Here is a 27572-nt window from a genome sequence, read left to right as displayed (position 1 = left end):
GTTTGGATGTAAAGATACCTTTTATATGCAGTTTTTATTTGTGCATTTTGTAAGTAGCCATTTGTACGTGTGCTCTTACACTGAATTAAAGAATACTACACTTGAATTGGGCTGCGCCTGTCTTTGCTCTTTTTTCACAGGTGGTGAAGTAAGTTTGTGCTAAGATTTCTACGTTGATATGCGCTTCTCAGCATTGTTGAAGCCCGATTCCTCTCAGAGTACAGCGAATGTCAGAGGGACGTGAAGGGAGTATCACTTATTTGAATACGATGATTTCCCTAACGGGGGTCTATTTCATAGGTTCTCTGTTATCGGTCGTAGAGATTCATCTCCTCCTCCCTTTTCAGATCGACAATATACTCTCATATTCCATTACCTCTACTGATAACTGTTTCAGTACTGGTTTGGCTATCTGCTATATGTGGATGGGTGTCTTTTGGTAAGTATGTTTTTATTACTTGAGACACTCTCAGCTATGTTTTGGCACTTTATGCAATTATATAAAGTTCTAAATATATGTATTGTACTTAAATTTGCCATGAGTCAGGTTCATATATTTCCTTCTGCAGACTGTCAGTTTCATATTTGGGAATGTAAACACTTTAAGAAATTTATTTCTTACCTGGGGTTTAGTCTTTTTTTTTCAATTTGACTTCTTTTTCCAATTGCGGGTATTAGGCCCGCGGGTGCGTCAAATGCTAGACTTTATTGCGTCATTTTTGGCGCAAACTTTTTGGCGCGAAAAAATACGTTTATGACGCAACTTCTTCATTTCCGGCGTCATACGTGACGCCGAGACCTTTCACACGGCAGCGTCATTAGTGACGCAAGTGTGTCATTTCCGGTCATTTTTGGCGCCAAAAAAGTTTACGTTACGTTGTGCGTCATCCTTGGCGCCAATTTTTTTTAATTATTTCAATACTCCATTGATGTTTGCCTCCTGTTTTTTTTCTCTCAAGAGGCCTATGCTTTTGCATTTTTTCCCAGTCCTGAAACTGTCATTTAAGGAAATAGATAATTTTGCTTTAGAAAAGAAGAGGCGGATCCATCCAATACTTCCAAAACACTGTGAATTTATTGTAGCAATTTTCTTTCACAAACAATTGTTGCAAAAAAACTTCAGAGACACACACTTAAAACCATAGGAGCTGATGTGAGGTCCGGTTTCAGTCTTACATGTTTCGGCGGATCCTGACCGCCTTAATCATAGACCATACCGGAACCTCTACACCTGTAGCCTTTTTACCTGTGTTGTACAGGTATACGCCCTCAAACATTTACTCCAATCAAATGTATACAATAGGATTTAGCCTCAATCGGCTTGACAGCTTGGAATTTTTTTTTTTTTCTATTAACTTACATAGGTTAATCTTAATCCTATAAGTGTCATTATGTAGCATTTTATAGAAAGACACAGCTAGTGTTGAATTGCAAATTCAACTTAAAAGAAGGTACTCATTTTTAGTCATTTATAACGTCAACTTCTAACACATCTATTAAAGACACATATAGAAAAATCCATATACAGAAAAAGTTTTTTCAGCAGTTGAGGCCGGGTTTGAACTCACAACCTTTGGGTTAAGAGGCATTAGACTTAAGCACTATGCCACAGCAACCCCATAGCTATTATGGTACATTTAATATAGCTATATAGCTTTTATTTAGCATTAGTTTCCTTATAATAGCTAGATATCTAGAAAGTTACTTTTATGCAGTCTCGTTTGTTTATATATGTATACTATTATTGACTCAATTTTAGCTTTAAACTTCCCATATATAGAACTAACGAAAGTTGGGGTTGATAGGCCAAATATTGCTAGATTATACTACTCTTAAATTTAACTATTTATTACTCCAGCAATTAATGTCATGTTCTGAGTTAAATCCCTCTGGGACTAATGTCTTAAATACAAAAATCCAATATGCCTCTTGTTTTTTTTAGAGTATTCAGCCTGTCACCACCTCTGTGTGACTTTTGAATGTGTTCAATGGCTGACCAACTGAAGGTACTTAAATCCTGATCATGTTCCTCTATAAAGTGGGATGCAAGAGCAGAGCATGATATATCATTTTCTATATATGAGATGTGCTCTCGAATACGAGTTCTTACATCCCTTGTTGTCATTCCTATGTACTGTTTTTTATGCTCTGTGCATTCAACTAAATAGATAACATGATCAGTAGAACATTTTATACAGCCCTTGATATCATATTCTGATCCAGTAGTATATGACTTAAAAGTCTTGGTTACTTTGATATACCCACATGCTCTGCATCTTTTACTTCCACATTTGTACACTCCATTTGTATGTAGCCAGGAACTTCCTGCACCCCTTTCCTTATTTTAATAATTTTGCTTTACGTGTTGTTTTTTCTCTTACATTGAGCAAGATGTCCCAATCTGATCCTGTCTTTGAAGTTTCTGCTGGAACATTGCTGCCTGACATCGGATCTACCAAAGCTAAGTGCATTTGTTGTAAAATTGTAGAAATTATTCCACCGAATGTCATTTGTAAACTTTTACATGCAGATAAGTCCGCATGAAGGTGCGGCCCTCATTCCAGCTCAGCTGGTAGGGGGCAGATTAAGGTTTTTCAAGGATTTTTGGATAAAATCAGTCCAAAATCATTGGATTCAGAGCATTGTCTCTCAAGGGTATCGAATAGGATTCAAAGTAAGACCTCCTGTGAGAAGATGTTTTCTCTCACACATTCCTGTAAATCCAGTAAAAGTTCAGGCTTTTCTGAAGTGTGTTTCAGACCTTGAGTCTTCAGGGGTAATCATGCCGGTTTCTCCTCAGGAACAAGGTTTGGGGTTTTATTCAAACCTATTCATTGTACCAAAGAAAGAAAATTTGTTCAGACCAGTTCTGGATCTGAAAATTTTGAATCGTTATGTAAGAGTACCAACTTTCAAGATGGTGACTATAAGGACTATTCTGCCTTTTGTTCAGCAAGGACATTATATGTCCACAATAGAATTGCAGGATGCATACCTTCATATTCCGATTCATCCAGAACACTATCAGTTTCTGAGATTCTCTTTTCTAGGCAAGCATTACCAATTTGTTGCTCTTCCATTTGGCCTAGCAACAGCTCCAATAATCTTTTCAAAGGTTCTGGGTGCCCTACTATCTGTAATAAAAGAACAGGGTATTGCAGTGTTTCCTTATTTGGGCGATATCTTGGTACTAGCTCAGTCTTTACATACTGCAGAATCTCACACGAATCAACTAGTGTTGTTTCTTCGGAAACATGGTTGGAGGATCAATTTACCAAAAAGTTTCTTGATTCCTCAGACAAGGGTCACCTTTTTAGCCTTCCAGATAGATTCAGTGTCCATGACTCTGTCTCTAACAGACAAGAGACTTTTAAAATTGGTCGCAGCATGTCGGCTCCTTCAGTCTGTCATTCCCTTCAGTGGCTATGTGCATGGAAGTTTTAGGTCTCATGACTGCAGCATCGGACGCAATCCCCTTTGCTCGTTTTCACATGAGACCTCTACAGCTTTGTATGCTGAATCAATGGTGCAGGGATTATACAAAGATATCACAATTAATATCCTTGAATCCCAATGTACGACACTCTCTGACATGGTGGATAGATCACCATCGTTTGGTTCAAGGGGCTTCTTTTGTTCGCCCAACCTGGACTGTGATCACAACAGATGACAGCACAAGGGGTTTGGAAATCTCAAGAGGCGAGATTACCAATAAATATTTTAGAACTCCGTGCAATTCTCAGGGCTCTTCAGTTCTGGCCTCTTCTAAAGAGAGAACCGTTCATTTGTTTTCAGACAGACAATATCACAACTGTGGCTTATGTTAATCATCAGGGTGGGACTCACAGTCCCCAAGCTATGAAAGAAGTATCTCGGATACTTGCTTGGGCGGAATCCAGCTCATGTCTAATCTCTGCGGTGCATATCCCAGGTGTGGACAATTGGGAGGCGGATTATCTCAGCCGCCAGACTTTACATCCAGGGGAGTGGTCTCTCCATCCAGATGTGTTTTCTCAGATTGTTTAGATGTGGGGTCTTCCAGAGATAGATCTCATGGCCTCTCATCTAAACAAGAAACTTCCCAGATACCTGTCCAGGTCCAGGGATGTTCAGGCGGAAGCAGTGGATGCGCTGACACTTCCTTGGTGTTATCAACCTGCTTACATCTTCCCGCCTCTAGTTCTCCTTCCAAGAGTGATTTCCAAAATCATCATGGAACAGTCTTTTGTGTTGCTGGTGGCTCCAGCATGGCCACACAAATTTTGGTATGCGGATAGGGTTCAGATGTCCAGTTGCCCGCCTTGGCCACTTCCGTTACGGCCGGACCTACTATCTCAAGGTCCGTTTTTCCATCAGGATCTCAAATCATTAAATTTGAAGGTATGGAAATTGAACGCTTAGTTTTAAGTCATAGAGGTTTTTCTGATTCAGTGATTAATACTATGTTACAAGCTCGTAAATCTGTCTCTAGAAAGATTTATTATAGAGTTTGGAAGACTTACATTTCATGGTGTTCTTCTCATAAATTCTCCTGGCATTCTTTTAGAATTCCTAGAATTTTACAGTTTCTTCAGGATGGGTTGGGTTAGGGTTTGTCTGCAAGTTCCTTGAAAGGACAAATCTCCGCTCTTTCTGTTTTATTTCACAGAAAGATTGCTATACTTCCTGATATACACTGTTTTGTACAGGCTTTAGTTCGTATTAAGCCTGTCATTAAGTCAATTTCTCCTCCTTGGAGTCTTAATTTGGTTCTGAGGGCTTTACAGGCGCCTCCATTTGAACCTATGCATTCTTTGGATATTAAACTACTTTCTTAGAAAGTGTTGTTCCTTTTGGCTATCTCTTCTGCTAGAAGAGTTTCTGAGCTATCTGCTCTTTCTTGTGAGTCTCCTTTTCTGATTTTTCATCAGGATAAGGCAGTTTTGCAGACTTCTTTTCAATTTTTACCTAAGGTTGTGAATTCTAACAACATTAGTAGAGAAATTGTTGTCCCTTCTTTATGTCCTAATCCTAAGAATTCTTTGGAGAGATCCTTACATTCTTTGGATGTGGTAAGAGCTTTGAAATATTATGTGGAAGCTACTAAAAATTTCAGGAAGACTTCTAGTCTATTTGTTCTATTTTCTGGTCCTAGGAAAGGTCAGAAAGCTTCTGCTATTTTCTTGGCTTCATGGTTGAAACTTTTGATTCATCAAGCTTATTTGGAGTCGGGTCAAACCCCGCCTCAGAGAATTACAGCTCATTCTACTAGATCAGTCTCCACTTCATGGGCTTTTAAGAATGAAGCTTCAGTTGATCAGATTTGCAAAGCAGCCACTTGGTCCTCTTTGCATACATTTACTAAATTCTACCATTTTGATGTATTTGCTTCTTCGGAAGCAGTTTTTGGTAGAAAAGTTCTTCAGGCAGCTGTTTCAGTTTGATTCTTCTGCTTTTTGATTTAAGTTTTTTTCTTTCAAAGTGAAAATAAACTTATTTTTGGGTTGTGGATTATTTTCTCAGCGAAATATGGCTGTTTTTGTTTTATCCCCTCCCTCTCTAGTGACTCTTGAGTGGAAGACTCCACATCTTGGGTATTGATATCCCATATGTCACTAGCTCATGGACTCTTGCCAATTACATGAAATAAAACATAATTTATGTAAGAACTTACCTGATAAATTCATTTCTTTCATATTGGCAAGAGTCCATGAGGCCCACCCTTTTTATGGTGGTTATGATTTTTTGTATAAAGCACAATTTCCAAATTTCCTTTGTTGATGCTTTCTACTCCTTTCTTTATCACCCCACTGCTTGGCTATTCGTTAAACTGAATTGTGGGTGTGGTGAGGGGTGTATTTATAGGCATTTTGAGGTTTGGGAAACTTTGCCCCTCCTGGTAGGATTGTATATCCCATATAGCTCATGGACTCTTGCCAATATGAAAGAAATGAATTTATCAGGTAAATTCTTACATAAATGATGTTTTTTAAATTGTATAGGTCACTTTAGGGCCTTTAAAAAACTGTAAGACTTGGCGTTATAGCACTTGTTATATATGTTGTTACTGTAAGTGACCGTAACTCGTGCAGACCGCTGGTAGGCCCTTTATAAATAGAGTAAATCCTATATAGTTTGAGCAAGGTAACAAGCGGTGTCCAACTTGCATAGGGCACTTTTGGACCTCTGTATATTCTGGCAGAAGCGCAACCCTGTAACTTTCTATAATGTTCTATGTAAGTAATAACCTCACATGAGTAGGGAAATTTAAATTATGCAGGCCTCTTTAGGACCTCTAAAGATAATTAAATAAACCCCTCAGTAATCTATTAGACTCTAGGATATTAATTAATATCTAGCAAATAGTACCGCCAAATGTCCACCCTTGAACAGAGATAGTGCCCTGCCATTCTAGATTGTCTATAGTCTATACGGAATGCAGTGTGATAATGTAGAATGCATATGCAACTAATACTTAAGGGCAGACCCAACTTACAGAATATTGAAATAAAGCAGGGTGTAGAATGCAGTGAACAGTGACTAGACATATAGAGACCATGCCTTACTAGAAACTATAGGAGCATAGTGAACCCTTTCGTCCCGGCAGCAGACACCAGAGTCACAACCTAATGCAACAATCCTAAGGCATACAATGATTTAGCAGAGCAGGAAAAGTAAGTCACATATAATTCACTTCATTTAGGCAAGAATAAAAGGTACTATCCGAAAAAAAAACATTGACATACACTATCTGTTCTATTCACCTGAATAGGCCAGCAAAGGAGATAACCAATTGGGGTGCAACAGACAATGTTCATCAGATGACCTTACATCAAAATACATTGTACACTGAAAGGTAGCCATGAGAATAGTGTTGGAAAATGTCTCCAAACCCGGGTTTGTCCTGTTGTGGGCTCATCTTGATCAACCAGTAAGAGTAGGATAGACAAAGGTGCCTGTATATAGCAACAGCGTCTCTCTGACTGGAAAATAGAATATTATTACTCTACTCCAGACCTAAGGTGACAACAAGATAATGTTAACACTATGTGGTGCAGCCCAGTTCTCCATAACATCTGACATTGGCCAGCAAGTGATACGGCCCTCAAAGAGGGTTTGAAAATGTCCTGCAACCACAGTGGCTCATCCAAGTCGCAGACCCACTTTTCTGTCAGGCTTTCCCCACAAAATGCGGGTACAAGCTGCTGGGTGGCATAGACCGTATCCTGGTCAGCTAAAGCAGGCGTTAAAGCTTCCCGTGATGTGGGTAACAAGTCGTGAGACCACCATTTCTCTTCTCCTAGGGCAGCGTCACACACAGGTAATATGTCTGGGATTATGAGAATTCTATTGATCCTCTCGCATATTATCCTTTCTTGCTCCTTTAAAGGGGCTTTGAACATATTAAGTAAGTCTTCCTTTCTGTATCTCCCTGTCAGCCGTATATTGCACTGTAGATAGCTTTTCACTGGGTGAGTGGTCTAGATGCGGGGGTGCAGTACTTTGCTGCGTGATGGGGAGGTAAAATGGCGTTTCGCGCCAAGGAGAAAAAAACACTGCTAAACTTTCAAATAGTGTCGCCAGTCTAGTTTGAGACTTTCATCACCCCCAGTGTGGAAGGTGTCTGTTTTTGTGGGCAAAGTGAAATTGGTGGCGGTGAATAAACACCCTGCTTACCCCCTCAGGTTATGACCGCTTTGCCGCCATCACAACCTCCTTCCCCAAGCTGGGTCCAGCTGCAGCGCAAACCTCTCTATGTTTCAGCAGCGAGAGGTCTTACATAGACTCCAGAGTGCAGGCGGAATAGCGAGCTTGTTGGCAGCAATCCTGTCTTATTGTACAGACCCACCACCCCTGTCTAAGTATCAGACCTCCGATACCGGCTGGACAATTTTCGCCCTCCGGGCACTCTAAACAGATAGCACCACTGTCTTAGTGAGCTGACAGTTTATTTGCCTTAAAAGAATGCACATCAGCAAAACCTCCCTAGCATATTTGCTGATATGGGCCTAGGAGCTCTCCAAACTCACGTCTGTTGCGCTTGGCCGCTAGCTCCACCCACAGCATTTAAAATGAACATTCTCAGAGCACATTAACTTAAAACACTTTGAAAACATTTAGTTTGTGTGCAGTTCTGTTGCAATGCAGTGAATGGTGATAAATATTATGCGTAAATGAAAAATTACTTTTCTCCCTTTTTAACTGTAAATGCACTTTACCACTACCATATTTCCACCGTTTGTGTCATGTTAGTATTATGGCAATGTAATTTTTTAATATATTTAAAAAAAAAGTATATATATATATATTTTTCTTTTCTTTTTGTTCTAGATGGCCGTGCTTTGGTGCACAGTATGCAAATCAGCTTTATTCACCAGTTGGTGCAGTCAAGACTCTTTGCTGATGAAAAACCACTTCAGGATATGTACAGCTGTTTGCGTATCCTTTAGGTAGCCGCTCTTGAGTGTAAAAGTAAAGAAAAAAAAAAAAAGTATAAACAGCTTCCAACAAACTGGGTTTTACAGATTTTTTTTTTTTTTTATATATATATAGTGCAAATGTCCAGCACTCCCTATTCCATATTGCTCCGGGGTGCGTCCCACTCGATATGTATAAGAAGGCGAAAGAGAGCACTCGTGTTGTAACCGTGTCAAAAAAAGTTTAATTCTTAGTAAACGTTTTCGGGGAGTGACCCCGTCCTCAGACTATTACAAATAATACAATCAAGTGTACTCACCACTCTGTGCCATAATATATGTTAACTGGTTGCAGGCCGCCTTCCCCCCGTGTGCACCCCATGCCGAAACCGAAAGTGACGGTTGACGTCATCACGTTGAGATCCGGCTGCCCGCCTAGTTTCTATTGGACAATAATCCCTAAACAAAACAGTTGCCATAGTTATACAAAAACAATACTGTGTAACAGATATACAGTGTTTATAAATGTGACAGGTGTACAGTTTTAAACAAGTGTATTGTTGCTAACTTGTGCCTTAGTAATTGTGGTATGTGATAATCCGCTATAAATTTAGTGTACAACTATCTTGTTGTGTGTAACTTATATGCGAGTTATGGTAAGTGTGTAAATTAAAAAATAATTTATACCAGATAGGTTGTCACATGCGGTGTAAACCAGACCCTAGAGAAATTTATGACTAGCCATACAGCTACTTAGAAAAACATTTATGGCTATGACTTGTTTATTGACAATTCCGGTTTTGGCATGGCGTGCACACGGGGGTAAGGCGGCCTGCAACCAGTTAACATATATTATGGCACAGAGTGGTGAGTACACTTGATTGTATTATTTGTAATAGTCTGAGGACGGGGTCACTCCCCGAAAACGTTTACTAAGAATTAAACGTTTTTTGACATGGTTACAACGGCGAGTGCTCTCTTTGGCCTTCTTTTAATAAATATATATATATATATATATATATATATATATATATATATATATATATATATATATATATATATATATATATATATATATAAATATATATAAATATAAAAAAAATTTTTATTTAAAAGAAACCTGTTATTTTATGTTTCAAAATGTATCTGTTCCGTTAAATACAGCTCATTCTGAAGCAGTCTTAAAGTTCTCATTTAGCTTAAAACTGAAAATAAATTAGTTTACACAATGCTATAGCTGAACGCCTTCTTTCCACAAGGACTTAGTGTTCATTCAGCCAACAATTTACCAGGAGCCTTTTGTTTTTAACTTATGGACTAAAGTGCATATTTCCTAAGTGTGCATGCTTTTCCTTAACAATTTTCTGTGAAGATTCCTTTTGCTTATCACTTCAGCTAGAAGTTCTCCACTCACAGACACTAATGCTGATAAGAGAACGGTGGGGAGATCTTGTGCAAGTGGAGAGATACTTAACCGGGAAATGCCTCACACTTTCTGTTTGGAAGTAGGTTTCCTTTGGGAGTATTGCATTATTTGAAAGAAAAAAAAAAATAATAAGAATGAATACTGTTTGTAATTACTTGTTATTAATCGGATACTAAATGTTTGTGTATGGGCACTTTATTAGTGGGGGACAAATCAAATCTGGTTTCTGCTGATATTTACTTTTGTGTCATTTTAACCACAACTTAATGTGTTGCTGCTTGATAAAATAACTACTGGCTTTTAACAATTATTTTTTTTATGTCTTTTACATTGGGTATATTTATTGCCAAAAGGCATTCCATTAGGTGCAGTTTATAAGTTTATTTAAAATTTGTAATTACTTTAAAAAAAAAAAAAAATGGATGTTCCTCTGTGGCAGTTGTTCTAGAAGTCAGTCAGTAATAGAGAACTAGGTATAATTTGTACATGCACACAAACTTCAAGTTGATTTTACTTTTAATTGAAACCACTTTTATTAAAGATGCTAAAATATTTTTTGTTGTAATTTCATATGTATATGGTAGAAAAATTGTGAGCTCTATATTTGTTTTATTTAACGGCTGCAATGAATCAAAAGGGGGTTTGATAGACTGTACACAATTGAAAAAGTCAGGGTGACGCTACAGGTCGCCTGTACTGCACAGGGGGAAAATAAAATATATTGAAAGAAGTTTGTTTGAGCCCAATATTAGGAGACCCAATTGAAAATTAACATAATGAATCAAAGATTTTTATTTATTTGAATTCCTCTTCTTAAAAAAAGCAATCTCTTCTAACTTATTTGTCCTCTTGTTTTATTTATTTGAATTCATCTCCTTAAAAAATGCCATCTCTCTTACACATACCTGGCCTCTTGGACTGACCATAAAGATGGTTAGTCTTATTAATGCAGCTGGTATTCATTTTTTTATTGGATTTAAAAATGTACTCTGCACATGAGAAATCGATTTAAATGTGGCAGATCATGTGACAAGTTGTGTAATGGTAATATTTCAAAAGGATTAGTGAGTTTGATTTTCACAGATACTTAAACACATTTACAGTTAGGCACGTGCATTTGGATTATTTGTGATGATCGAAATGCTGAAGTAGGCAGCCTCTTGCGGCATTCGAAATGCTGAAGTAGGCAGCCTCTTGCGGCATTCAGCTTTTTTTGGAGCTAGATTCCTTCTTGCGAAAGTGCAACATACTAAGGTGTGCAAATCCAGATATTGCACTTTCATAAGAAAAGATCTGGCTTCAAAAAGAGCCGAATACTGCAAGCGGCTGCTGCCTTCTGCATTCCGATCATCACAAATGATCCGCATCCCTAATTTTAGTTAAATAACAGTGGTCAGTTTAGGTCACATCCTTTATTTTTTTTTATAGGAGTGGAATGTCATGCTGGTACTTGTTTATTATAATAAAAATAATCTATAATAATTTTTTTCATCTGTGTTTGCTTTGATGTTTTTCGTTATGAAAGAAACAAATAACCCCTTGGTCCTGTTTTTATATAGCCAGCAGGTAGTGGGAAGAAGAATAGGTACAGCGTCGGTTCACAAGGTCACCATAAAGATTGATGAGAATGATTGCTCAAAGCCGTTGCAAATTTCTCATGAGCCTCCTCTGCCAGCTTGTGACTCTAAACTAATGGAAAGGGCTATGAGGGTAAGAAATTAAAGGGACATGGAATTATTTATTTGCTATTTTCAAAAATAATTTTATGATGTTTTTCAAATGTAATTATTTTTCTTATAAAGAGGTGTTCCTGTCCACTGATCGAATTTGTTCTTTGGCCAACTGATAATTGAATATCTATTATGCAGAAACATGGAATCAAAAATATTCCTGTTTCAACATTAGGATAACTTATTATTTTTTCACGTAAAAATAATTGGTATGTTAAATTGCTGCTCTTATAGATGTGACATTTTGGGTGTAATCTTTCTTTAAAGGGACATTAAACAGTGTACTAAAGAGAAATGCAAAAAATATGCATAATGTATGTTAATGACCTAACGCTATTATGCTGTTTTTATAATAAAATATTGCATTTTCATACCTATTTTTTTCTTTAATTCCTTTGACAATCATAACCCCACTACTTCTGGTCATTTACCTTCAAGGGTGCAAGTGCACAAAGGTAGCCTTGAAATCCCTTTCATGCCCCTCCCTGTGCTATAGAGGGCTCCTCTGATCTTCATGTGGGAGAAAACCTAGGTTTTAACATGGCTCTGCCCTTCACAGACTACAGGCAGCTTAGATATCAACTTTAAACTACTGGAATTCAGGTACAACAGGAGACAAAATTACCTTTTTTTTGTCAATGTTATTGTAGTTATGTAAACTTGCCATTGATATACTTTATTTAGTAAATGGTGTTCCGTTTACTGTCCCTTTTTAAAGAACACAGGTCTAATTATATTTTTTATAATTTATATATTGCAGCAGATCATACTTTATATTTAAGTGTTACCATATTTATTTCTATTTTTTTCTCTCTTTAAGATTGATCACTTATCAATAGAGAAACTTCTAATCGACAGTGTACATGCACGTTCTCACCAGAAGCTGCAAGAATTAAAAGTCATCCTGAAGAATTTTAATTCCAACGATAACTGTACGTACTAGCTTTGCCAGAAATTTATATTTCATTTTATTTTTTTATTTTTTTTGGAGTTTGACTATGACAGCATCTTTATTTCTATATTTAATCTTTATTTTTTATTTTTTTTTATTATTAAAGGACATACATAAAAAGGTTCAGGACCATACAGATAAAGTGTACAAATATACATATGGTGTTAAAAGAAATGTTTTGAAAACCAGTAGTGTCCTTATTTTTGTCCCTATGTGCATCGGGTCTGGACTGCTTTTGGTTAATGCATATAACAATATATAGGGATTATATAATTAACAAAATTAAATCCGTAATAAAATTAAAAAAAGGAAGCAGCAATAACATAATGTGAAATACAACAGATTGAAGGCCAAAACTGGACTCACAGTTAACATTCAATCTTCAGAGATATTTCACTATAAACGCTACACGATAAGGGCTGAAGTTTAGGTCGCAATTTTCATCAATTGATTGACAGATAACTCCCGGGGCATTCAGCCCCTTTTGCGCAAACGTCACTGCTCGGGGGGAAACAACGATTAGTTGATTGCAGATGAGTCATCTGCCAATCAACTGATGAAAGTGGCGACCGGAACTTCAGCTCTTATCCGTGTAGCGTTTATAGTGAAATATCTCTGAAGATAAGTATATCCTAAAGATTTCATGAATGAAACTCTCATTAATTTTTTACTTCTATCGTTTCACTTTAGGTAAACGCTTTAACTTTACATTCACTTTAATTCATGAAATCTGTAATTTTATACAGATCTTCTTAGATATTTACATTTTAATGCAGGAACGATAACCACCGTTCCTTCGCCCGACATAGTCTTTAGTTGATTGACAGATGATTCATCTGCAATCAACTTGTCGTTTCCCCCGAACCGTGATGTTTGTGCAAAGGGGCTGTACGCACCAGGGGGGGTAACAACGATTAGATGATTGCAGATGAGTCATTTGTCAAACGACTAAAGACTATGGCGGGCGGAGGAACAGCGGTTATTGTTCCTGCATTAAAATGTAAATATCTAAGAAGATCTGTATAAATTACAGATTTCATGAATTAATTTAGCTATTTTTTTAAATGATATCCTATGACTTGAATGAGTACACTCAAGTTGACATTCACTTTAAGTGAACATTCTCTCATTAATAGCAATCCCTAATAGAGGATTTTTAATGCAAAATAATCTGTATAATTTGTGTATTTGTTACCCTCTCCTCACCTCACCCTTCTATGAAGTGCCTCTCGAGGGAAAATGTTTTGTAGTCCTAGCACTCTCTTTAGAGACTTTAAACAGACTGTTTAATTTTGAGTAAAATAATTTGTAAAAAGCTTTCACAAAGTCATCTGACATTGATATACACTTTTCTAATAATTTAATGTACATAGGGAAATAGTTTGGTTTTTTTTAACAAAGAATTAAATCAAGCGTTCAAATTAAAGAGACAGTAAAGTCAAAATTTAACTCAAGATTCATATGAAGCATTCAATTTTAAACAACTTTCCTATTATTATTATTATTATTTATTATTATTATTGTTATTATTATTATTATTATTTTTATCTAATTTGTATCGTGCGTTTGGTATCCTTTGTTGGAAAGCATACCTTTACAAAGTTAGCCAATCATAACAATCCTACATCTATGCTTGGGAGCAGCAATTCACTTTTTAAAGTTAGCTGCTGATTGGTGACTGCACATACAGTATATAACATTTGTCATTGGCTCCCCCTGTGTGTCCAGGGAGCTTCTAGGAGTGTATTGCTGCTCTTTCAACCAAGGATACTTAGAGAATTAATCTAATTTGATAATTGTAGTAAATTTCCTTCTTAATATAAGTAGAGTCCACAGCATCATTCCTTACTGTTGGGAAATACTGAACCTGGCCACCAGGAGGAAGCAAAGACACCCCAGCCAAAGGCTTAAATACCTCTCCCACTTCCCCCATCCTCCAGTCATTCTTTGCCTTTCATCACAGGAGGATGGCAGAGAAGTGTCAGAAGATTTCAGAGTAGTTCCTTAGGAGGGGTATCTGCCCTTCGATATGGGACTAGAGTTTTAAGTAGTCTTGTCAACCTCTCAGTGAGAGCATTGACGAAAATTAGTCTGAAGATGCAGGGAGAGTCTTTCTGCGAACCCATCCAGACTGCCTGCTAACTGCTCCTAAGCAATCGGTGTTGAAGAGTTTCACTGCCTGCTTGTTTTTCTCACTTGAGTCCATGTCAGGAGCGATGCTACAAGACTGTCGCACTTGAGAGACTGTGTTTCTGTTCCACAACATGGATTCTGGTAAGATTGTTTCAATTTTTACATATGTTGAAAACGTTAGAAGACAGGGTCACAGTGTGGCTCTTTTTATCTTAATAGAATAATGGGTTAATCTATCCTGAGGGGGATTATTAAACAGTGGGGATTAATCAAATGTGATGCTTTGATTTTATGCTGCTTTATGTGTGAGATTTGATTGGGCTATATATGGCTGGAACGCACAGCTTTTTACATTCACTTTGAGTGCTGCGCAGCTTGTAGCTTGGCACGCTTTTTCTCATAGCAGGGGCGGTCCTGCCTTGCGCGCCATGTGACCGGGAGTGGTCTCACTTTCATTTCCTCTTGCTGGCTGGCTGTCGGAGAAGACGCTATTTCTCTATATTGTCTGGGTCTAGGAGTTGGTGAGTACCCCAGCCATTGTGAGTATAAAGGTGCCGTTTTTGAGAAATAAAGATCGTTTAATTTCTGAGTCCTACTGTCATTAGCTTAAGCTATGGAGGATTTTGAGATACTGGAGGGTACTCCCTCTGTTTCAAATAGTAATACCTGTTTATATTGTGAGGAGGCCTGCCCTCTCAACTATGTTCCACATGCCTTGACAACATTATTAGGTCAAAGAAGGTTAACCCCTTTAGTACCACTGAGCCATCCACCTCTGAGGATTTGCCGTCCCGTGAGGTGAATGCCCCACAGTCATCTCCTCCTATACAGGCAGCTTCTCGTAGCACGCTTGATCCTCCAGCTGGAGGGAGCCTTTTACCATCAGATTTTACTGCACATTTAAAAACGGTGGTGTCTGAGGCCCTTAGTGCTTTACCTCGCCCTGCTAAATGCAAATGGAAGGTTAAATATAGCTCTCCTGCTCAGGGGTGGTCATGTAATTTTATTGGATTTCTCTGCTTTGCCGCAGTTATCCGAGGATGAGTCGCACTCTGAGGCTTCACAGGGTGAACTTTCTGGGACGGAGTCTGTTTTCTCTAAGCCTCCTGCTGCGGAGGAACCAGCCTTTAGATTTAAGATTGAACACTTACGTTTTCTTCTAAAGGAAGTCCTGTCTACATTAGAGGTTCCAGACGCCAAACTGCCTGATGAACCTTTGATTCCTAAATTAGACAGTTTACGAGGACAGGATAGTGCCTTTAACATGTCCTGTGCCTGTAAAGATGGCGAACATTATTAAAACGAATGGGACAGAATTGGATCTTCCTTTTCCCCTTAGTCTTCCTTTAAAAAATGATTCCCAGACCCGGACTCTCAATTGGAGTTGTGGGATTCTGCCCTAAGGTGGATGGTGCTATCTCCACGCTGGCCAAACGTACTACTATCCCGCTTGAGGATAGCTTGTCGTTCAGAGAGTCAATGGATAAGGAGATGTAAACTCTTCTAAGAAAGATGTTTCAACATACGGGATACTTGTTTCAACCGGCAGCGGTCATTGCCATGGTTGCTGGACAGCTACCTACTAGTGCGATTCCTTATCGGAATTGATCGAGGTGGAGGGTCCCCTCGACGTTATCCAGGAAAGAATTAAAGCCTTGAGAATTGCTTATTCTTTTATCTGTGATGCAAACATGCAAATTATTCGCCTAAATGCTAAGGTATCTTGCTTTTCGGTTTAGTCCCGTCGGGCGCTCTGGCTGAAGTCCTTTTCTGCGGATATGACTTCTAAGTCCATACTTCTTTCCCTTTTAAAGGAAAGATTTTATTGGGTCCAGTCCTGGACTCCATTATCTCCACGGTTACTGGGGGCAAGGGTGCCTTCTTACAGCAAGATGAAAAGAACAAGTCTAAGGGACAAAGTTCTAATTTTCGTTCTGATAAATCGTAATGACAGCAGCCCTCCGCTAAGCCCAAGCAAACCAAGAGTACTTGGAAGCCGGCTCAGTCCTGGAATAAATCCAAGCAGAGCAAGAAGCCTGCAGAGACTAAATCGGCATGAAGGGGTGGCCCTCGATCTGGCGCTGGTTCGTGTAGGGGGCAGACTGTCGCTCTTTTCAGAAGCTTGGTTCAGGGACGTGCAGGATCCATGGGTCCTGAAGGTCATAGCTTCGGGTTGCAAGATAGGTTTCAAGTCTCATCAACCCAAGGGCAGATTTCTCCTCTCAAGCCTGTCTTCAAGACCAGAAAAGAGGGAAGGTTTTCTAGGATGCATATAGGATCTGTCCTCCTTAGGGGTCATTGTCCCGGTACCTATCAAAGAAAGAGGTTTGGTATACTATTTAAACCTTTTCGTGGTCCCAAAGGAGGAGGTAACTGTCCGTCCGATTCTGGACCTAAAGTGCTTAAACAAATTTCTAAACATCCCCTCGTTCAAGATGGAGACTATAAGGTTCATCCTTCCCTTAGTTCAGGAAGGACTGTTCATGACCACTATAGATCTGAAGGATGCTTACCATCACGTTCCAATCCACAAGGATCACTTCCAGTTCCTAAGTTTTGCGTTTCGGGACCAGCACCTCCAGTTCATTGCACTTCCGTTTGGTCTAGCTACTGCTCCAAGAATTTTTACGAAGGTTCTAGGGGCTCTTCTAGCTGTTGCCAGAACCCGGGTTATAGCAGTAGCTCCCTACTTCTACGATATTCTGGTACAAGCACCATCTTTTCATCTGGCGGACAATTTGGAATCTCTTCTCTCTCTTCTTCGATTTAATGGATGGAAGATAAATCTAGAAAAGAGTTCTTATTCCAAGCACCAGGGTAGAATTCCTAGATACTATAACAGACTCCGATACTATAACAGACTCCGGACCGGAGACGTTGCAAGCTTGCTTCGGCATGTCTTGCCCTCCGGAACTCCTTAAGGCCCTCTGTGGCTCAGTGTATGGAGGTAATTGGTCTCATGGTGTCCAGCATGGACATCATTCCCTTTGCCAGGTTCCGTCTCAGACCACTACAACTGTGCATGCTGAGGCAGTGGAACGGCGATCATCAGGATCTGTCTCAACAGATCTCTCTAGACAACCGGTCGAGAGAATCGCTCTCTTGGTGGCTCTGTCCAAATCATCTGTCCCGAGGGACATCCTTCTTAAGACCATCCTGAGAAATTGTGACTACGGCCTCAAGTCTATTGGGATGGGGAGCTGTTTGGGGTGCCAAGAAGGCACAGTGCCTGTGGTCTCAGGAGGAACGCTCCCTCCCGATCAACATTCTGGAACTTCGAGCAATTTTCAATACTCTGAAGGCTTGGCCCCTTCTGGGTTTGTCCCGGTTTATCAGATTCCAATCAGACAATATAACCTCGGTGGCTTACATCAACCATCAGGGGGAACGAGAAGCTCCCTAGCAATGAGGGAGGTATCTCAAATTCTGGAGTGGGCGAAGGCCCACAGCTGTTCACTGTCAGCAATCCACATTCCGGGTGTGGACAACTGGGAATCGGATTTTCTCAGTAGACAATCCTTTCATCCGGGGGAATGATCTTTCCATCCCAAAGTGTTTTGTGGGGGATGCTGGAGATAGATCTCATGGCATCTCGTCTCAATACCAAGCTACCCAAATATGGGTCGAGGTCCTCAGGCGGAGCTAATATATGTATTAGCAGTGCCTTGGAGGTTCAGTCTAATTTACCTTTTCCCGCTGTTACTACTACTTCCTCGTGTAGTGGCCTGCATCAAGCAGGAGCAGGCATCAGTGATACCGATTGTTCCATCGTGGCAGCGAAGGATGTGGTTCGCGGATCTGGTGGGGATGTCATCATCTCCTTCGTGGAAGTTACACTGTCGCAGGGATCTGCTAGATCAAGGTCCCTTTGAGATTGAACGCTTAGTCCTAGCCAAGAGAGAGGTTTTTCTGAGAGAGTGGTTGATACTCTCATTCAAGCTCGTAAGCCGGTTACTCGTCTCATCTATCAAAAGGTGTGGAGAACCTTCTTATTCTGGTGTGAAGAGTGTGGATTTTCCTGGCATAAAGTTAAGGTTGCCAGGATCCTATCGTTTCTCCAGGATGGACTGGAGAAGGGCCTTTCTGCCAGTTCCCTGAGGGGACAGATTTCGGCCCTACCTTTTTTATTGAACAAGAGGCTCTCCGAGCTTCCCGATGTACAGTCCTTTGTTGAGGCTCTGATTAGGATCAGACATGTGTTTAGATCTAAGGCTCCTCGGAGTCTAAATCTTGTTCTTAAGGTTTTGCAACGGGCTCCGTTTGAGCCTATGCATGAGATTGACATTAGATTGCTGTCCTGGAAGGTTCTTTTTCTACTGGCTATTGCTTCTGCGCGCAGAGTATCTGAGATTGCTGCCTTGCAATGTGATCCTCCTTATCTGGTGTTCCATTCAGATAAGGCTGTCCTACGTACTAAGTTAGGTTTTCTTCCTAAGGTTGTGTCAGACCGCAACATCAATCAAGAGATTGTGGTTCCTTCCTTGTGTCCAAATTCTTCTTCTGCGAAGGAACGTTTGCTTCATAATCTGGACGTGGTTCGCGCCTTGAAGTTCTACCTTCAGGCTACTAAGGATTTTAGACTAACTTCGTCCTTGTTTGTTGTCTATTCCGGGAAGCGTAAGGGACAAAAGGTCTCTTCAGCTACCTTATATTTTTTGTTAAGGAGTATTATCCGCTTTGCTTATGAGACAGCGGGACATAAACCCCCTAAAGGATTATTGCTCATTCTACTAGAGCAGTGGCTTCCTCTTGGGCTTTTAAGAAAGAGGCCTCTATGGATCAGATTTGTCCTCCTTACATAATTTTTCGAAATTTTACAAGTTTGATGTTTTTGCTTCGGCTGAAGCAGCTTTTGGGAGTGAGGTTTTGCAGGCTGGGGTGCCCTCAGATAAGGGCCCGCCTCTCTTTTTGTCCCTCCCGTTATCATTCAGTGTCCTAGAGCTTGGGTATAAGTTTCCCAACAGTAAGGAATGATGCCCTGGACTTCCCTATATTAAAAGGACAGTTTCCCAACAGTAAGGAATGATGCCCTGGACTTCCCTATATTAAAAGGACAGTCAAGTAAAAAAAAAATCATGATTTAAATAGGGCATGTCATTTTAATTAACTTTCCAATTTACTTTTATTACCAATTTTGCTTTGTTCTCTTGGTATTCTTAGTTAAAAGCTAAACCTAGGAGGATCATATGCTAATTTCTTAGACATTGAAGGCTGCCTCTAATCTGAAAGCTTTTTGACAGTTTTTCACCACTAGAGGGCGTTCATGTGTTTTTATAGATAACATTGAGCTCAGGCATGTGACGCTCCTAGGGGTGAGCACTGATTGGCTAAAAATGCAAGTCTGTCAAAAGAACTGAAATAAGGGGGCAGTTTGCAGAGGCTTAGATACAAGGTAATAATTACAGAGGTAAAAATTGTATTAATATAACTGTGTTTGTTGGTTATGCAAAACTGGGGAATGGGTAATAAAGCGATTATCTACCTTTTTAAACAACAACAATAATTCTGATGTTGACTGTCCCTTTAAGAAGGAAAACATAAATTATGCTTACCAGATAATTTTGTTTCCTTCTGTATAAGGAGAGTCCACGGCCCCCGCCCGTGTTCTCCGATTGGCGGCCCTCTAACTTATTTTTTTTTTCTTCTGGCACCATTTATACCATGATATTTCTCCTACTGTTCCTTGTTCCCTCAGCAGAATGACTGGGGGATGAGGGAAGTGGGAGGAGTATTTAAGCCTTTGCCTGGCGTGTCTGCCTCCTCCTGGTGGCCAGGTTCAGTATTTCCCAACAGTAATCAATGATGCCGTGGACTCTATATACAGAAGGAAATTAAATTATCGGGTAAGCATAGTTTGTTTTTAAATTTGTTTAAAATTGTGTGCTCAATCTGAATCATGAAAGAGAAATTTTGTTTTTTATCTCCCTTCAAAGGGACATGAAACCTGAAATCTTTTATTTCATGATTCGGATAGAGCATACACATTTCAAATTAACTTCAGTTATCAAATTTGCTTTTTTCCCTAGGTATCTTTTTGTTGTAGGAGCAGCAATGCACTCCTGGGAGCTAGCTGAACACATTGGGTGAGCCAATAAGAAGAGACATATATGTGCAACCACCAATCAGCAGCTAGTTCTCAGCAGTGCATTGCTGCTTCTGAGCCTACCTAGGTATGATTTTAAACGAATGATACAATAAGAACAAACGGCTAGATTTAGAGTTTGGCGGTAGCCGTCAAAACCAGCGTTAGGGGGTCCTAACGCTGGTTTTTACCGCCCGCTGGTATTTAGAGTCAGTCATTAAAGGGTCTAACGCTCACTTTGCAGCCACAACTTTTCCATACCGCAGATCCCCCTACGCCAATTGTGTATCCTATCTTTTCAATGGGATCTTTCTAACGCCGGTATTTAGAGTCGTGGCTGAAGTGAGCGTTAGAAATCTAACGACAAAACTCCAGCCGCAGAAAAAAAACAGGAGTTAAGAGCTTTTTGGGCTAACGCCGGTTCATAAAGCTCTTAACTACTGTGCTCTAAAGTACACTAACACCCATAAACTACCTATGTACCCCTAAACCGAGGCCCCCCACATCGCCGCCACTCGATTACATTTTTTTAACCCCTAATCTGCAGACCGCACATCGCCGCCATCTACGTTATACTTATGTACCCCTAATCTGCTGCCCCTAACACCGCCAACCCCTATATTATATTTATTAACCCCTAATCTGCCCCCTCAACATCGCCGACACCTACCTACACTTATTAACCCCTAATCTGCCGACCGGACCTCACCGCTACTATAATAAATGTATTAACCCCTAAAGCTAAGTCTAACCCTAACACTAACACCCCCCTAAGTTAAATATAATTTAAATCTAACGAAATAAATTAACTCTTATTAAATAAATTATTCCTATTTAAAGCTAAATACTTACCTGTAAAATAAACCCTAATATAGCTACAATATAAATTATAATTATATTGTAGCTATTTTAGGATTAATATTTATTTTACAGGCAACTTTGTAATTATTTTAACCAGGTACAATAGCTATTAAATAGTTGAGAACTATTTAATAGCTACCTAGTTAAAATAATTACAAAATTACCTGTAAAATAAATCCTAACTTAAGTTACAATTAAACCTAACACTACACTAGCAATAAATTAATTAAATAAAATACCTACAATTATCTACAATTAAACCTAACACTACACTATCAATAAATTAATTAAATACAATACCTACAAATAAATACAATTAAATAAACTAAAGTACAAAAAATAAAAAAGAACTGTTACAAAAAATAAAAAAATATTTACATTAGAAAAATATTACAACAATTTTAAACTAATTACACCTACTCTAAGCCCCCTAATAAAATAACAAAGCCCCCCAAAATAAAAAAATGCCCTACCCTATTCTAAAATTAAAATAGAAAAGCTCTTTTACCTTACCAGCACTTAAAAGGGCCCTTTGCGGGGCATGCCCCAAAGAATTCAGCTCTTTTGCCTGTAAAAAAAAACATACAATACCCCCCCTCCAACATTACAACCCACCACCCACATACCCCTAATCTAACCCAACCCCCCCTTAAATAAACCTAACACTAAGCCCCTGAAGATCTTCCTACCTTGTCTTCACCATGCCAGGTATCACCGATCGCTCCAGGCTCCGAATTCTTCATCCAAGCCCAAGCGGGGCTGGAGATCCATCATCCGGCTTGAAGTCTTCTATCAAGCGGCGGCTGAGGAGGTCCAGAAGAGGCTCCAAAGTCTTCATCCTATCCGGGCAGAAGAGTAGATCCGGACCGGCAACCATCTTCTTCCAAGCGGTGACAAGCGGCTCCATCTTGAAGACCTCCAGCGCGGATCCATGCTCTTCTTGCGACGTCCTAAGTCCGAATGAAGGTTCCTTTAAATGACGTCATCCAAGATGGCGTCCCTCAAATTCCGATTGGCTGATAGGATTCTATCAGCCAATCAGAATCAAGTTCAATCCGATTGGCTGATCCGATCAGCCAATCAGATTGAGCTTGCATTCTATTGGCTGTTCCGATCAGCCAATAGAATGCAAGCTCAATCTGATTGGCTGATCGGATCAGCCAATCGGATTGAACTTGAATCTGGCTGATTTCATCAGCCAATCAGAATTTTCCTACCTTAATTCCGATTGGCTGATAGAATCCTATCAGCCAATCTGAATTCGAGGGACGCCATCTTGGATGACGTCATTTAAAGGAACCTTCATTCGGGCTTAGGACGTCGCAAGAAGAGGATGGATCCGCGCTGGAGGTCTTCAAGATGGAGCCTCTTGTCACCGCTTGGAAGAAGATGGTTGCCGGTCCGGATCTACTCTTCTGCCCGGATAGGATGAAGACTTTGGAGCCTCTTCTGGACCTCCTCAGCCGCCGCTTGATAGAAGACTTCAAGCCGGATGATGGATCTCCAGCCCCCGCTTGGTCTTGGATGAAGAATTCGGAGCCTGGAGCGATCAGTGATACCTGGCATGGTGAAGACAAGGTAGGAAGATCTTCAGGGGCTTAGTGTTAGGTTTATTTAAGGGGGGTTTGGGTTAGATTAGGGGTATGTGGGTGGTGGGTTGTAATGTTGGGGGGGGGGTATTGTATGTTTTTTTTACAGGCAAAAGAGCTGAATTCTTTGGGGCATGCCCCGCAAAGGGCCCTTTTAAGGGCTGGTAAGGTAAAAGAGCTTTTCTATTTTAATTTTAGAATAGGGTAGGGCATTTTTTTTATTTTGGGGGTCTTTGTTATTTTATTAGGGGGCTTAGAGTATGTGTAATTAGTTTAAAATTGTTGTAATATTTTTCTAATGTTTGTAAATATTTTTTTATTTTTTGTAACTTAGTTCTTTTTTATTTTTTGTACTTTAGTTAGTTTATTTATTTGTAGGTATTGTATTTAATTAATTTATTGATAGTGTAGTTTTAGGTTTAATTGTAGATAATTGTAGGTATTTTATTTAATTAATTTATTGATAGTGTAGTGTTAGGTTTAATTGTAGATAATTGTAGGTATTTTATTTAATTAATTTATTGATAGTGTAGTGTTAGGTTTAATTGTAACTTAGGTTAGGATTTTTTTTACAGGTAATTTTGTAATTATTTTAACTAGGTAACTATTAAATAGTTATTAACTATTTAATAGCTATTGTACCTGGTTAAAATAATTACAAAGTTGCCTGTAAAATAAATATTAATCCTAAAATAGCTACAATATAATTATAATTTATATTGTAGCTATATTAGGGTTTATTTTACAGGTAAGTATTTAGCTTTAAATACTTAAATATAAAGGAATAATTTATTTAATAAGAGTTAATTTATTTCGTTAGATTTAAATTATATTTAACTTAGGGGGTTGTTAGGGTTTGGGTTAGAGTTAGCTTTAGGGGTTAATACATTTATTATAGTAGCGGTGAGGTCCGGTCGGCAGATTAGGGGTTAATTATTGTAGGTAGGTGGAGGCGACGTTGGGTGCGGCATATTAGGGGTTAATAAATATAATATAGGGGTCGGCGGTGTTAGGGGCAGCAGATTAGGGGTACATAGGTATAATGTAGGTTGCGGCGGTGTACGGAGCGGCAGATTAGGGGTTAAAAAAAAATATGCAGGTGTCAGCGATAGCGGGGGCGGCAGATTAGGGGTTAATAATTGTAAGGCTAGGGGTGTTTAGACTCGGGGTACATGTTAGGGTGTTAGGTGCAGACTTAGGAAGTGTTTCCCCATAGGAAACAATGGGGCTGCGTTAGGAGCTGAACGCTGCTTTTTTGCAGGTGTTTTTTTTTCAGCTCAAACTGCCCCATTGTTTCCTATGGGGATATCGTGCACGAGCACGTTTTTTAAGCTGGCCGCGTCCGTAAGCACCGCTGGTATCGAGAGTTGCAGTGGCGGTAAATATGCTATGCGCTCCCTTTTTGGAGCCTAACGCAGCCATTCTGTGAACTCTAAATACCAGCGGTATTTTAAAGGTGCGGGGGAAAAAAAGCATGCGTAGCTAACGCACCCCTTTGGCCGCAGAACTCTAAATCTAGCCGAAAGGAAATTAAATAGTAAATTGGAAAGTTGTTATAAAATGACATGCTATTTCTAAATCACGAAAGATTTTTTTTCATGTCCATGTAAGCGTTTTTTGTTGTTTTTTTATTTTTAACTCCATATACTTAGCATTTCTTGTTTAAATGGTATGTAACTTACAGATATTAGATACAATTATGTGACTGGAACCTGAATGAGTTAAATATAAAATTAGTTTTTTTTCCTCTCTAAACTTTTCAAATGAGGTTTATTATCAGAAGTGTGTAATAAGTTTATGATGAAAATGATTTACTCTTTCTGTGCAGCTTTTGTCGAGACAGCACTTCCAACCCTGGTAATTCCCATATTAGAGCCATGTGGCCGTTCAGAATGTCTACATGTGTTTGTAGATCTTCATTCGGGAATGTTCCAGCTAATGTTATATGGATTTGGTAAGCTTTGGCTGCTTTGTAACAAAACTAATATATTTTGATCAATGACTTATTGATTTGATTAAAGGGGTTGGGATTGTGTAACTTTTAACAAAGTTTTTTTTTAAAATCTTTTATGAATATAAAAACACCTTTCATGGTATGTTTTTGTTTAAATCTTAACAAATGGCTAATTTGTGAGTGTAAACAGGTCTCCAACATGTTAAATATAGTTGTCCTGTTTCTCTAGGTAAATTTAATGTGCTTTTTTTTATAGGGCTTGAAACTAAACAAATATTTGCACATATATATATATATATATATATATATATATATATATATATATATATATATATATATATATATATATATATATATATATATATATATATATATATATATATATATATATATATATATATATATATATCTCTCTCACGTCAACATTAGGAACAGATTGCTCACTAACTATTAAGGACAACTCCCACAACTCTGTTGGTAGTTGGTGACACACTCGGCATGCTTAAAATAATTTAAACCCAGGGACATCTGTATCTAATACATTAAGTGCCTACTTTCAGCTATGACAAAGAAAACCAAGAAATGCAGAGTATCATGCCACTGAAATCACAGGGTTATAATAGGCTTTTTATTAATCTCCCTGTTATCCAGTGGAGCAGATGGTCACTAGTTCTACTGTGCATTTTAGCTTGTCAAGTGACCCTGTGTTTAAATAACAGGTCAAGTCATTTATGTGTTATACAGTTCAGTAGATAGACCATTATAAAGCACCCCTCATTTCACCAACATGTTAATGGTTGTTAATTTGGCAGATTTATGGTGATCACCTGCATGTTTATATACACACAGACCCCTGCTAATTTAAAAGTACAGTCTACCCTTTTTTAAATAAAGGGTATAATGTCCCTCTTTAGTCATAGTTGGGTTAATGTAGCATGGGGCAGTGAAGAATTGCTTATGGCTTTGAACACTTCCCTGTTGCCTGTGACATCATTGTGCACAGTGACTTTACTTCAGAGGCTCATCAACATATTGGTCTCTCCTTAATATACTTGACCAATGAGCGACAGCAAATATGGGGGGGAGTGTCCTTAGAAACACAGAAGCTCATTATTTTAGATATGCTTGGTAAAATGGAGGATGGTATTGTCTGTAGGGAAAAGGGTTTCAGTAATTAAATAATGGTCTGTGTGTAAACTTGTTTTCTTTCATGTAATTGGCAAGAGTCCATGACCTAGTGACGTATGGGATATACAATCCTACCAGGAGGGGCAAAGTTTCCCAAACCTCAAAATGCCTATAAATACACCCCTCACCACACTCACAATTCAGTTTTACAAACTTTGCCTCCTATGGAGGTGGTGAAGTAAGTCTGTGCTAAGATTTCTATGTTGACATGCGCTTCTCAGCATTTTGAAGCCCGATTCCTCTCAGAGTACAGCGAATGTCAGAGGGACATAGAGAGTATTACCTATTGAATGCAATGATTTTCCTAACGGGGGTCTTTTTCATGGGTTCTCAGTTATCGGTCATAGAGATTCATCTCCTACCTCCCTTTTCAGATCGACGATATACTCTCATATACCATTACCTCTACTGATAACTGTTTCAGTACTGGTTTGGCTATCTGCTATATGTGGATTGGTGTCTTTGGGTAAGTATGTTTTTTTTTCTTAAAGGGACACTCAGGTTAAATTAAATTTTCATGATTCAGATACATCATGTAATTTTAAACAACTTAACAATTTACTTCCATTAAAAAAAAATGTGCACAGTCTTTTATATTTACACTTTTTGAGTCGTCAGATCCTACTGAGCATGTGCAAGAATTCACAGACTATACGTATATGCATTTGTGATTGGCTGATTGCTATCACATTGTACAAGGGGAGTGGAAATATACATAACTTTGAAATTTGTTATAAAAAATCTACTACTCATTTGAAGTTCAGACTAAGTGCTATTGCATTGTCTTGTTATCTTGCATTTGTTGATTATGCAAATCTAATGTGTTGACTGGTCCTTTAAGACACCTCAGCTATGGTTTGGCACTTTATACATTTTTATAAAGTTCTAAATATTTGTATTGTACTTATATTTGCCATGAGTCAGGTTCATGTATTTCCTTTTGCAGATTGTCAGTTTCATATTTGGGAAAGTTAATATTGAGAAATATTTTTCTTACCTGGGGTTTAGTCTTTTTTTTCAATTGACTACTTGTTCAAATTGCGGGCTGTCTTAGGCTCGCGGGTGCGCTTAATGCTACACTTTATTGCGTCATTCTTGGCGCAAATTTTTTTTGCCGTGAAGAGCACGTCCGTTGACGCAATTTCGTCATTTCCGGCGTCATACTTGACGCAGGGGTTCACACAGGGTTGCGTCGGTAGTGACGTGAGTGTGTCATTTCCGGACATAGTTGGCAGCAAAAAAAATTTCAGTTACATTGTGC

General features: G+C 38.9%; 1 protein-coding gene across 1 annotated transcript in view; it reads left to right on the top strand.

The window, feature by feature from the left end:
- MED14 (mediator complex subunit 14) overlaps positions 1-27572 on the top strand; it is a gene marked incomplete in the record, with an annotated part of 265538 nt that overhangs the window by 33192 nt on the left and 204774 nt on the right. The window contains 5 exon segments of the mRNA XM_053706480.1: positions 8311-8418; positions 9769-9901; positions 11382-11532; positions 12373-12484; positions 24998-25123. Coding sequence (XP_053562455.1) covers positions 8311-8418; positions 9769-9901; positions 11382-11532; positions 12373-12484; positions 24998-25123 — 630 coding nt within the window.

The sequence above is a fragment of the Bombina bombina genome, chromosome 3 (genome assembly GCF_027579735.1).
Source record: "Bombina bombina isolate aBomBom1 chromosome 3, aBomBom1.pri, whole genome shotgun sequence".
Classification (NCBI taxonomy): domain Eukaryota; kingdom Metazoa; phylum Chordata; class Amphibia; order Anura; family Bombinatoridae; genus Bombina; species Bombina bombina.
The sequence above is the reverse complement of the archived record's forward strand: the minus strand, read 5'-3'. Positions and strand labels throughout refer to the sequence as shown.